This window comes from Pseudophryne corroboree, chromosome 3 (genome assembly GCF_028390025.1).
Source record: "Pseudophryne corroboree isolate aPseCor3 chromosome 3, aPseCor3.hap2, whole genome shotgun sequence".
NCBI lineage: Eukaryota > Metazoa > Chordata > Amphibia > Anura > Myobatrachidae > Pseudophryne > Pseudophryne corroboree.
In genome coordinates, this window is record NC_086446.1 from 340,147,320 (window position 1) to 340,160,966 (window position 13,647).

A 13,647-nucleotide genomic window follows, 5' to 3' on the forward strand; every position below is an offset into this window, starting at 1 on the left:
AATGAACGAGATCGTTCATATCGTGCAGTGATATCGGCATGTGTGTAGGGCCCATTAGAGGAAGAGGCCACGGATCTTCTGTGAGCATCTCCTGCAGATCCGGATACCAGGCCCTTCGTGGCCAATCTGGAACAATGAGAATTGTCTGTACTCATCTTTTTCTTATTATTCTCAACACCTTTGGGATGAGAGGAAGAGGAGGAAACACATAGACCGACTGGAACACCCACGGTGTCACTAGGGCGTCCACAGCTACCGCCTGAGGGTCTCTTGACCTGGCGCAATACCTCTGCAGCTTTTTGTTGAGGCGGGACGCCATCATGTCTATCTGGGGCAGTCCCCACTGACTTGCAATCTGTGCGAAGACTTCCTGATGAAGTCCCCACTCTCCTGGATGCAGGTCGTGTCTGCTGAGAAAGTCTGCTTCCCAGTTGTCCACTCCCGGAATGAACACTGCTGACAGTGCGCTTACATGATTTTCCGCCCAGCGAAGAATCCTGGTTGGTTCCGCCATTGCCACTCTGCTCCTTGTGCCACCCTGGCGGTTTACACGAGCCACTGCGGTGATGTTGTCTGACTGGATCAGAACTGGTAAGTCGCGAAGCAAGGTCTCCACTTGACGAAGGGCGTTGTATATGGCCCTCAGCTCCAGGACGTTGATGTGAAGACAAGTCTCTTGACTTGACCAAAGACCATGGAAGTTTCTTCCTTGTGTGACTGCTCCCCAACCTCAGAGGCTCGCGTCCGTGGTCACCAGAACCCAGTCCTGAATGCCGAACCTGCGGCCCTCTAGAAGGGGAGCACTCTGCAGCCACCACAGTAGAGATACCCTGGCCCTGGGGGACAGTATGATCAACCGATGAATCTGTAGATGTGACCCGGACCACTTGTCCAGTAGGTCCTATTGGAAGGTCCTCGCATTGAACCTGCCGAACGGAATGGCCTCGTAAGATGCCACCATCTTTCCCAGGACTCGAGTGCAGTGATGCACTGACACCTGTTTTGGTTTCAATAGGTTCCTGACCAGAGTCATGAGTTCTTGAGCCTTTTCCGTTGGAAGATAAACCCTTTTCTGGTCCGTATCCAGAATCATGCCCAAGAAGGTCAGACGAGTTGTAGGAACCAGCTGCGACTTCGGGATATTGAGAATCCAGCCGTGTTGCTGTAACACTCTCAGTGAAAGTGACACGCTGCTCAGCAACTGCTCTCTTGATCTCGCTTTTATGAGGAGATCGTCCAAGTACGGGATAATTGTGACCCCCTGCTTGCGCAGGAGCACCATCATTTCCGCCATTACCTTGGTGAAAATCCTCGGGCCGTGGAAAGCCCAAACGGCAACGTCTGAAATTGGTAATGACAATCCTGTACCGCAAATCTCAGGTACGCCTGATGAGGTGGATATATGGGAACATGAAGGTATGCATCCTTTATGTCTAGGGATACCATAAAATCCCCCCCCTTCCAGGCTGGCGATGACCGCTCTGAGTGATTCCATCTTGAACTTGAACCTTTTCAAGTATAGGTTCAGGGATTTTAAATTTAAAATGGGTCTGACCGAACCGTCCGGTTTCGGGACTACAAACAGGGTTGAGTAATATCCCCTCCCTTGTTGCAGTAGGGGAACCTTGACCACCACCTGTTGAAGATACAATTTGTGAATTGCATTTAACACTAACTCCCTTTCTGAGGGAGAAGCTGGCAGGGTCGATTTGAAAAACCGGCGAGGAGGCACCTCTTCGAATTCCAGCTTGTAACCCTGAGAAACAATTTCTACTGCCCAGGGATCCACCTGTGAGTGAACCCAGATGTGGCTGAAAAGTCGAAGACGTGCCCCCACTGGGGCGGACTCCCGTATCGGAGCCCCAGCGTCATGCGGTGGATTTTGTAGAGGCCGAGGAGGACTTCTGTTCCTGGGAACTAGCTGTGTTGTGCAGCTTCTTTCCTCTGCCCTTACCTCTGGCAAGAAAGGACGCCCCTCGTACTTTCTTGTTTCTCTGTGACCGAAAGGACTGCAACTGATAATGTGGCGCTTTCTTAGGCTGTGAGGGAATATAAGGCAAAAAATTGGATTTACCAGCTGTAGCTGTGGAGACCAGGTCCGAGAGACCTTCTCCAAACAATTCCTCACCCTTGTAAGGTAAAACCTCCACATGCCTTTTTGAGTCGGCATCACCTGTCCATAGGACTCGTCTAGCAGAAATCGACATAGCGTTGATTCTAGAACCCAATAGACCAATGTCTCTTTGAGCATCTCTCATACATAAGACAGCATCTTTTATATGTCCTAGGGTCAATAAGATGGTATCCTTATCCAGGGTTTCAATTTCCGCTGATAAGGTTTCCGTCCATGCTGCTACAGCGCTACCCACCCAGGCCGACTCAATAGCCGGTCTGAGTAAGGTACCCGAATGCGTGTAAATGGACTTCAAGGTAACCTCCTGCTTGCGATCAGCAGGATCCCTGAGGGTAGCCGTATCCTGGGATGGCAGCGCTACCTTCTTGGATAAGCGTGTCAATGCTTTGTCCACCCTAGGGGAGGATTCCCACCGTATTGTCGGGAAAAGGATACACTTTAACAATCCTTTTGGGAATCTGCAGTTTTTTGTCTGGAGATTTCCAAGCTTTTTCACATAATTCGTTCAGCTCATGTGAGGGAGGAAAGGTTACTTCAGGTTTCTTTTCCGTATACATGTGTACCCTCGTGTCAGGGACAGGGGGTTCCTCTGTGATATGCAAAACATCTTTTATTGCAATAATCATATATCGAATACATTTAGCCAATTTTGGCTGTAACTTTGCATCATCGTAGTCGACACTGGAGTCAGGATCCGTGTCGGTATCTGTGTTTACTATTTGGGATAGTGGGCGCTTTTGAGACCCCGAAGGTCCCTGCGACAGAGACAGACATGGGTTGATTCCCTGGCTGTTCCCTAGCTTCCGCTTTGTCTAATCTTTTGTGCAATAAAATAAGAATTTACTCACCGGTAATTCTATTTCTCGTAGTCCGTAGTGGATGCTGGGTACTCCGTAAGGACCATGGGGAATAGACGGGCTCCGCAGGAGACTGGGTACTCTTTAAAGGAAGATTAGGTACTACATCTGGTGTGCACTGGCTCCTCCCTCTATGCCCCTCCTCCAGACCTCAGTTAGGGAAACTGTGCCCGGAAGAGCTGACATTACTAGGAAAGGATTTGGAATCCAGGGTAAAACTCATACCAGCCACACCAATCACACCGTACAACTTGTGATAACTATACCCAGTTAACAGTATGAACAATAGCTGAGCCTCATTCAACAGATGGCTCAGAACAATAACCCTATAGTTAAGCAATAACTATATACAAGTATTGCATAAGTCCGCACATGGGACGGGCTCCCAGCATCCACTACGGACTACGAGAAATAGAATTACCGGTGAGTAAATTCTTATTTTCTCTGACGTCCTAGTGGATGCTGGGTACTCCGTAAGGACCATGGGGATTATACCAAAGCTCCCAAACGGGCGGGAGAGTGCGGATGACTCTGCAGCACCGAATGAGCAAACTCAAGGTCCTCCTCAGCCAGGGTATCAAACTTGTAGAATTTTGCAAACGTGTTTGACCCCGACCAGGTAGCAGCTCGGCAAAGTTGTAAAGCCGAGACCCCTTGGGCAGCCGCCCAAGAAGAGCCCACCTTCCTCGTGGAATGGGCTTTTACTGATTTAGGATGCGGCAGTCCAGCCGCAGAATGTGCAAGTTGAATCGTGCTACAGATCCAGCGAGCAATAGTCTGCTTAGAAGCAGGAGCACCCAGCTTGTTGGGTGCATGCAGGATAAACAGCGAGTCAGTTTTTCTGACTCTAGCCGTCCTGGAAACCTAGATTTTCAGGGCCCGGACTACGTCCAGCAACTTGGAATCCTCCAAGTCCCGAGTAGCCGCAGGCACCACAATAGGATGGTACAAATGAAACGCTGATACCACCTTAGGAAGAAATTGGGGACGAGTCCTCAATTCTGTCCTGTCCATATGGAAGATCAGATAAGGGCTTTTACATGACAAAGCCGCCAAATCTGACACACGCCTAGCCGAAGCCAAGGCCAAAAGCATGACCACTTTGCACGTGAGATACTTCAACTCCACGGTCTGAAGTGGCTCAAAACAATGTGATTTTAGGAAATCCAACACTACGTTGAGATCCCAAGGTGCCACTGGAGGCACAAAAGGGGGCTGAATATGCAGCACTCCCTTAACAACGTCTGAACTTCAGGCAGCGTCTTTCCTAGCCTTTAACAGCGTAGGAATCACTTCATCTGGAACGCCCTTTTCCGTTAGGATCCGGCGTTCAACCGCCAAGCCTTAAAACGCAGCCGCGGCAAGTCTTGGAACAGACAGGGCCCCTGCAGTAACAGGTCCTGTCTGAGAGACAAAGGCCATGGGTCCTCCGAGATCATTTCTTGTAGTTCTGGGTACCAAGTTCTTCTTGGCCAATCCGGAACTACGAGTATAGTTCTTACTCCTCTCTTACTTACTATCCTCAGTACCTTGGGTATGAGAGGAAGAGGAGGGAACACATAAACCGACTGGTACACCCACGGTGTCACTAGAGCGTCCACAGCTATCGCCTGAGGGTCTCTTGACCTGGCGCAATACTTATTTAGCTTTTTGTTGAGGCGGGACGCCATCATGTCCACCTGTGGCCGTTCCCAACGGTTTACAATCTGCGTGAAGACTTCTGGATGAAGTCCCCACTCTCCCGGGTGGAGGTCGTGCCTGCTGAGGAAGTCTGCTTCCTAGTTTTCCACACCCGGAATGAACACTGCTGACAGTGTTAGCACGTGATTCTCCGCCCATCGGAGAATCCTTGTGGCTTCTGCCAACGCCATCCTGCTTCTTGTGCCGCCTTGTCGGTTTACATGGGCGACAGCCGTGATGTTGTCTGACTGAATCAGCACCGGCTGGTTTTGAAGCAGGAGTTCTGCTTGACTTAGGGCATTGTAAATGGCCCTTAGGTCCAGAATATTTATGTGTAGGGACTCGACCATTGTCCTTGGAAGTTTCTTCCCTGAGTGACTGCTCCCCAACCTCGGAGGCTTGCATCCGTGGTCACCAGGACCCAGTCCTGAATGCCGAATCTGCGGCCCTCGAGAAGATGAGCACTCTGCAGCCACCACAGCAGAGACACCCTGGCCCTCGGGGACAGGGCGATCAGCCGATGCATCCTCACTTGTCTAACAGGTCCCACTGAAAGTTCCTTGCATGGAACCTGCCGAAGGGAATTGCTTCGTAAGAAGCTACCATCTTTCCCAGGACTCGCGTGCGATGATGCACCGACACCTGTTTTGGTTTCAGGAGGTCTCTGACCAGAGATGACAACTCCTTGGCCTTCTCCTCCGGGAGAAACACCTTCTTCTGTTCTGTGTCCAGAAACATGCCCAATATCAGCAGACGCATCGTAGAAACCAGCTGCGACTTTGGGATATTCAGAATCCAGCCGTGCTGTTGTAGCACTTCCTGAGATAGTGCTACTCCGATCAACAACTGCTCCTTGGACCTCGCCTTTATAAGGAGATCGTCCAAGTACGGGATAATTATAACTCCCTTCTTTCGAAGGAGTATCACCATTTCGGCCATTACCTTGGTACACACCCTCGGTGCCGTGGATAGACCAAACGGCAACCTCTGGAATTGGTAATGGCAGTTCTGTACCACAAACCTGAGGTACTCCTGGTGAGGTGGGTAAATGGGGACATGTAGGTAAGCATCCATGATGTCCAGTGACACCATAAAATCCCCCTCTTCCAGGCTTGCAATAACCGCCCTGAGCGATTCTATTTTGAACTTGAACTTCCTTATATAAGTGTTCAAGGATTTCAAATTTAGAATGGGTCTCACCGAACCGTCTGGTTTCGGTATCACAAACATTGTGGAATAGTAAACCTCGTCCCTGTTGAAGGAGAGGAACTTTGATTATCACCTGCTGGAGGTACAGCTTGTGAATTGCCGCCAGTACTACCTCCCTTTCCTTGGGAGTAGCAGGCAAGGCTGATTTGAGGTAACGGCGAGGGGGAGACGTCTCGAACTCCAGCTTGTATCCCTGAGATACCTGTAGAACCCAGAGATCCACCTGTGCGCGAACCCACTGGTCGCTGAAGTTCCGGAGACGGGCCCCCACCGCACCTGGCTCCACCTGTGGAGCCCCAGCGTCATGCGGTGGACTTAGTGGAAGCAGGGGAGGATATTTGTTCCTGGGAACTGGCTGTCTGGTGCAGCTTTTTCCCTCTACCCCTGCCTCTGGGCAGAAAGGACGCGCCTCTGACCCGCTTGCCTTTCTGAGGCCGAAAGGACTGTACTTGGTAATACGGTGCTTTCTTAGGCTGTGAGGGAACCTGAGGTAAAAAGGTCGACTTCCCAGCTGTTGCTGTGGACACGAGGTCCGAGAGACCGTCCCCAAACAATTCCTCATCCTTATAAGGCAAAACTTCCATGTGCCTTTTAGAATCAGCATCACCTGTCCACTGCCGAGTCCATAATACTCTCCTGGCAGAAATGGACATTGCATTAATTCTAGATGCCAGCCGGCAAATGTCCCTCTGTGCATCTCTCATATATAAGACTACGTCTTTAATATGCTCTATAGTTAGCAAAATAGTATCCCTGTCAAGGGAATCAATGTTATCTGACAGGGAATCAGACCATGCTGCTGCAGCACTACACATCCATGCTGAAGCAATAGCAGGTCTCAGTATAGTACCTGAGTGTGTATACACAGACTTCAGGATAGCCTCCTGCTTTCTATCTGCAGGCTCCTTTAAGGCGGCCGTATCCTGAGACGGCAGTGCCACCTTTTTTGATAAGCGTGTGAGCGCCTTGTCCACCCTAGGGGATGTCTCCCAGCGTAGCCTATCCGTTGGCGGGAAAGGGTACGCCATTAGTAACCGTTTAGAAATCACTAGTTTCTTATCTGGGGAACACCACGCTTCTTCACACAATTCATTTAACTCATTAGATGGGGGAAAAGACACTGGCTGCTTTTTCTCCCCAAACATAATACCCTTTTTTTGTGGTAACCGGGTTAATGTCAGAAATGTGCAACACATTTTTCATTGCCGTAATCATACATCGGATGGCCTTGTGGATTGTACATTTGTCTCATCCTCGTCGACACTAGAGTCAGACTCCGTGTCGACATCTGTGTCTGCCATCTGAGGTAGCGGGCGTTTTTGAGCCCCTGATGGCCTCTGAGACGTTTGGGCAGGCGCGGGCTGAGATGCCGGCTGTCCCAAAGTTGTTACGTCATCGAACCTTTTATGCAAGGAGTTGACACTGTCGGTTAATACCTTCCACATATCCATCCACTCTGGTGTCGGCCCCGCAGGGGGCGACATCACACTTATCGGCTATTGCTCCGCCTCCACGTAAGCGTCCTCATCAAACATGTCGACACAGCTGTACCGACACACCGCACACACACACAGGGAATGCTCTGACTGAGGACAGGACCCCACAAAGTCCTTTGGGGAGACAGAGAGAGAGAGTATGCCAGCACACACCACAGCGCTATATAACCAGGGATTTACACTAAAGTGAGTGATTTTTCCCTATAGCAGCTTATTATACACAGTTTGCGCCTAAATTTAGTGCCCCCCCCTCTCTTTTTTACCCTTGAAGCCTGGAAACTGCAGGGGAGAGCCTGGGGAGCTGCCTTCCAGCGGAGCTGTGAAGAGAAAATGGTGCCCGTGTGCTGAGGAAGATAGCCCCGCCCCTTTCTCGGCGGACTTCTCCCGCTTTTTTATATGCTTTATGGCGGGGGATTATGCACATATACAGTTTATTAGCTGTATTATGTGCTATTTAGCCATGTAAGGTACTCTAATTGCTGCCCAGGGCGCCCCCCCCCAGCGCCCTGCACCCATCAGTGACCGGAGTGTGTGGTGTGCAGAGGGAGCAATGGCGCACAGCTGCAGTGCTGTGCGCTATCTTAATGAAGACCGGAGTCTTCAGCCGCCGATTTTCAACCTCTCTTCGGTTCTTCTGGCTCTGCAAGGGGGACGGCGGCACGGCTCCGGGACCGGACGACCGAGGACTGGGCCTGTGTTCGATCCCTCTGGAGCTAATGGTGTCCAGTAGCCTAAGAAGCCCAAGCTAGCTGCAAGCAGGTAGGTTCGCTTCTCTCCCCTCAGTCCCACGTAGCAGTGAGTCTGTTGCCAGCAGATCTCACTGAAAATAAAAAACCCAACAAATACTTTCTAGGAAGCTCAGGAGAGCCCCTAGAGTGCATCCAGCTCTGGCCTGGCACAGATTCTAACTGAGGTCTGGAGGAGGGGCATAGAGGGAGGAGCCAGTGCACACCAGATGTAGTACCTAATCTTTCTTTAAAGAGTGCCCAGTCTCCTGCGGAGCCCGTCTATTCCCCATGGTCCTTACGGAGTACCCAGCATCCACTAGGACGTCAGAGGAATTTACATTAGCACTTGAAACATTCCACATATCCATCCAGTCAGGTGTCGGCGTTGTCGACGGAGACACCACATTAATTTTCTCCTCCTCCTCCCCCGGAAAGCCTTCTACCTCAGACATGTCGACACACGCGTACCGACACACTACACACTCAACCCTTTGGAGAGACAGAGAGTATGCCAGCACACACCCAGCGCTATATGACCCAGGAAAAAACACAATATGTTTACCTAGATAGCGCTGTAATCTGTATATTGCGCCAAATATGTGCCCCCCCCCCCCTTCTTTAAAACCCTCTTTCACCGTGAATAAGCAGGGGAGAGTCCGGGGAGCTTCCTCTCAGCGCTGTGCTGTGGAGAAAATGTCGCTGGTGAGTGCTGAGGAAGAAGCCCCGCCCCCTCAGCGGCGGGCTTCTTTCCCGCTCAAATATGTAAAAAACCTGGCTGGGACGGACGGCGAGGGTGAGACCTGCGTACCGATCCCTCTGGAGCTAATGGTGTCCAGTAGCCTAAGAAGCCGAGCCTTGAAACTCACAGAAGTAAGTCTGCTTCTCTCTCCTCAGTCCCACGATGCAGGGAGTCTGTTGCCAGCAGGCTCCCTGAAAATAAAAAACCTAACAAAATACTTTCTTCCAGGAAACTCAGGAGAGCTCCCTGTAATGCACCCAGTCTCCTCTGGGCACAGTAGTAAACTGAGGTCTGGAGGAGGGGCATAGAGGGAGGGGCCAGTGCACACCCATACCTAAAGTCTTTCTTAAAGTGCCCATGTCTCCCTGCAGAGCCCGTCTATCCCCATGGTCCTTACGGAGTCCCCAGCATCCTCTAGGACGTAAGAAAAACAGCTTACTGTCCAGCTGTCAGGCTGAATGCCAGTAACCTAACACACTTACAGATCAGACACTTAACATACTTACCACTTACAGATCAGACATTTCTTAAACGTTTTTTTTTATTCTGACCAACCACCTTGAATTGCTATTGTTAATAACTTGCTGAAAACAACCATGATGATCATCAAGAGCTGCCCAGGTATTGTCAGTCTCCTTGTGATTTACAGAAAGTGGGCAGGATTATTAATGGAACTATTCAGTGATCGATGCACTCACATTGATTCCATAGCGTTTACAGCTGCTATAATACTGCTCACGCTGCTCTGCTGCTCCATGAACACACTCTTCTGCTCGACGCTCACTCTCTACTACAAGTTGCTGACACCGAGTCATCTGTTTCTTCAAAGCTGGGATCTCGTAGCTCACACTGCGCACCAACAGACTGCCACTCTCCGCTAGGGAAAAAGAGATACTTTGTCACCTTTAGAACCCCAACTGGTTTGTATGCGGCAGGATTTTGCTGGCTTAATTTGCTAGAAATCACTTTCATAGTCCATAGTCTATTCTGCCCAAGTAAATTCTATAATATCTTCTGGACATTTAGGGGTATATTTTGGTACCATACTTAAATAAAAAAATAAGAATTTACTTACCGATAATTCTATTTCTCGTAGTCCGTAGTGGATGCTGGGGACTCCGTAAGGACCATGGGGAATAGCGGCTCCGCAGGAGACTGGGCACAAAAGTAAAAGCTTTAGGACTACCTGGTGTGCACTGGCTCCTCCCCCTATGACCCTCCTCCAAGCCTCAGTTAGGATACTGTGCCCGGACGAGCGTACACAATAAGGAAGGATTTTGAATCCCGGGTAAGACTCATACCAGCCACACCAATCATACCGTACAACCTGTGATCTGAACCCAGTTAACAGCATGATAACAGAGGAGCCTCTGAAAAGATGGCTCACAACAATAATAACCCGATTTTTTTGGTAACAATAACTATGTACCAGTATTGCAGACAATCCGCACTTGGGATGGGCGCCCAGCATCCACTACGGACTACGAGAAATAGAATTATCGGTAAGTAAATTCTTATTTTCTCTAACGTCCTAAGTGGATGCTGAGGACTCTGTAAGGACCATGGGGATTATACCAAAGCTCCCAAACGGGCGGGAGAGTGCGGATGACTCTGCAGCACCAAATGAGAGAACTCCAGGTCCTCCTCAGCCAGGGTATCAAATTTGTAGAATTTTACAAACGTATTTGCTCCTGACCAAGTAGCTGCTCGGCAAAGTTGTAAAGCCGAGACCCCTCGGGCAGCCGCCCAAGATGAGCCCACCTTCCTTGTGGAATGGGCTTTTACAGATTTTGGCTGTGGCAGGCCTGCCACAGAATGTGCAAGCTGAATTGTACTACAAATCCAACAAGCAATAGTCTGCTTAGAAGCAGGAGCACCCAGCTTGTTGGGTGCATACAGAATAAACAACGAGTCAGATTTTCTGACTCCAGCCGTCCTGAAAACCTATATTTCCAGGGCTCTGACAACGTCCAGCAACTTGGAGTCCTCCAAGTCTCTAGTAGCCGCAGGCACCACAATTGGTTGATTCAGGTGAAACGCTGAAAACCACCTTAGGGAGAAACTGAGGACAAGTCCTCAATTCCGCCCTGTCCGAATGGAAAATCAGATGAGGGCTTTTACAGGATAAAGCCGCCAATTCTGACACGCACCTGGCCCAGGCCAGGGCCAGCAGCATGACCACTTTCCATGTGAGATATTTTAACTCCACATATTTAAGTGGTTCAAACCAATGTGACTTTTGGAACCCAAAAACTACATTTAGATCCCAAGGTGCCACTGGAGGCACAAAAGGAGGCTGTATATACAGTACCCCTTTCACAAACGTCTGAACTTCAGGGACTGAAGCTAGTTCTTTTTGGAAGAAAATTGACAGGGCCGAAATTTGAACCTTAATGGACCCCCATTTCAGGCCCATAGACACTCCTGTTTGCAGGAAACGTAGGAATCGACCTAGTTGAAAATTCCTCCGTCGGGGCCTTACTGGCCTCGCACCACGCAACATATTTTCGCCAAATGCGGTGATAATGTTTTGCGGTTATATCTTTCCTGGCTTTGATCAGGATAGGGAATGACTTCATCCGGAATGCCTTTTTCCTTCAGGATCCGGCGTTCAACCGCCCTGCCGTTAAACGCAGCCGCGGTAAGTCTTGGAACAGACAGGGTCCTTGCTGGAGCAGGTCCCTTCTTAGAGGTAGAGGCCACGGATCCTCCGTGAGCATCTCTTGAAGTTCCGGTTACCAAGTCCTTCTTGGCCAATCCGGAGCCACGAATATAGTGCTTACTCCTCCATATCTTATAATTCTCAGTACCTTGGTTATGAGAGGCAGAGGAGGGAACACATACACTGATTGGTACACCCACTGTGTTACCAGAGCGTCTACAGCTATTGCCTGAGGGTCCCTTGACCTAGCGCAATACTTGTCGAGTTTTATAAACATGTGGAAGACTTCTGAGTGAAGTCCCCACTCTCCCGGGTGGAGGTCGTCCACTCCCGGAATGAATACTGCTGACAGTGCTATCACATGATTTTCCGCCCAGCGAAGAATCCTTGCAGCTTCTGCCATTGCCCTTCTGCTTCTTGTGTCACCCTGTCTGTTTACGTGGGTGACTGCCGTGATGTTGTCCGAATGGATCAACTCCGGGTGACCTTGAAGCAGAGGTCTTGCTGAGCTTAGAGCATTGTAAATGGCCCTTAGCTTCAGGATATTTATGTGAAGTGATGTCTCCAGGCTTGACCATAAGCTCTGGAAATTCCTTCCCTGTGTGACTGCTCCCCAGCCTCGCAGGCTGGCATCCGTGGTCACCAGGAACCAGTCCTGAATGTGCGGCCCTCTAGAAGATGAGCACTCTGCAACCACCACAGGAGAGACACCCTTGTGCTTGGTGACAGGGTTATCCGCTGATGCATCTGAAGATGCGACCCGGACCATTTGTCCAGCAGGTCCCACTGGAAAGTTCTTGCGTGGAATCTGCCGCATGGGATTGCTTCATAGAAAGCCACCATTTTTTCCAGAACCATCTCATTGATGTACTGAGACTTGGCTCGGTTATAGGAGGTTCCCGACTAGCTCGGATAACTCCCTGACTTTCTCCTCCGGGAGAAACACCTTTTTCTGGACTGTGTCCAGGATCATCCCTAAGAACAGAAGACGAGTCGTCGGAATCAGCTGCGATTTTGGAATATTGAGAATTCAATCGTGCTGCCGCAACACTACCTGAGATAGTGCTACACCGACCTCCAACTGTTCCCTGGATCTTACCCTTATCAGGGAATCGTCCAAGTAAGGGATAACTAAAATTCCCTTCCTTCGAAGGAGTATCATCATTTCGGCCATTACCTTGGTAAAGACCCGGGGTGCCGTGGACCATCCATACGGCAGCGTCTGAAACTGATAGTGACAGTTCTGTACCACAAACCTGAGGTACCCTTGGTGAGAAGGGTAAATTGGGACATGAAGGTAAGCATCCTTGATGTCCCGAGACATCATGTAGTCCCCTTCTTCCAGGTTCGCAATCACTGCTCTGAGTGACTCAATCTTGAATTTGAACCTCTGTACGTAAGTGTTCAAAGATTTTAGATTTAGAATCGGTCTCACCGAGCCGTCCGGCTTCGGTACCACAACAGTGTGGAATAATACCCCGTTCCCTGTTGCAGGAGGGGTATCTTGATTATCACCTGCTGGGATACAGCTTGTGAATGGCTTCCAAAACTGACTCCCTGTCAGAAGGAGACATCGGTAAAGCCGACTTTAGGAAACGGCGAGGGGGAGACGTCTCGAATTCCAATTTGTACCCCTGAGATATCACCTGAAGGATCCAGGGGTCTACTTGCGAGTGAGCCCACTGCGCGCTGAAATTCATTGAGACGGGCCCCCACCGTGCCTGATTCTGCTTGTAAAGCCCCAGCGTCATACTGAGGGCTTGGCAGAGGCGGGAGAGGATTTCTGTTCCTGGGAACTGGCTGATTTCTGCAGCCTTTTTCCTCTCCCTCTGTCACGGGGCAGAAATGAGGAACCTTTTGCCCGCTTGCCCACGAAAAGACTGCGCCTGATAATACGGCGTCTTCTCATGTTGAGAGGCAACCTGGGGTACAAACGTGGATTTCCCAGCTGTTGCCGTGGCCACCAGGTCTGAAAGACCGACCCCAAATAACTCCTCCCCTTAATAAGGCAATACTTCCAAATGCCGTTTGGAATCCGCATCACCTGACCACTGTCGTGTCCATAACCCTCTACTGGTAGAAATGGACAACGCACTTAGACTTGATGCCAGTCGGCAAATATTCCGCTGTGCATCACGCATA

At 50.0% G+C, this 13,647-nt stretch overlaps 1 protein-coding gene across 4 annotated transcripts in view; it reads right to left on the reverse strand.

Moving 5' to 3' along the window:
- The window catches only part of CDK5RAP3 (CDK5 regulatory subunit associated protein 3), a 123,084-nt gene that overhangs the window by 35,752 nt on the left and 73,685 nt on the right, over positions 1-13,647 (reverse strand). For all 4 annotated transcript variants that reach the window (XM_063959627.1, XM_063959626.1, XM_063959625.1 and 1 more), the window contains one exon: positions 9,542-9,720. In XM_063959627.1, the coding sequence (XP_063815697.1) occupies positions 9,542-9,720 (179 nt within the window). The remainder of the gene's footprint in view (positions 1-9,541; positions 9,721-13,647) is intronic.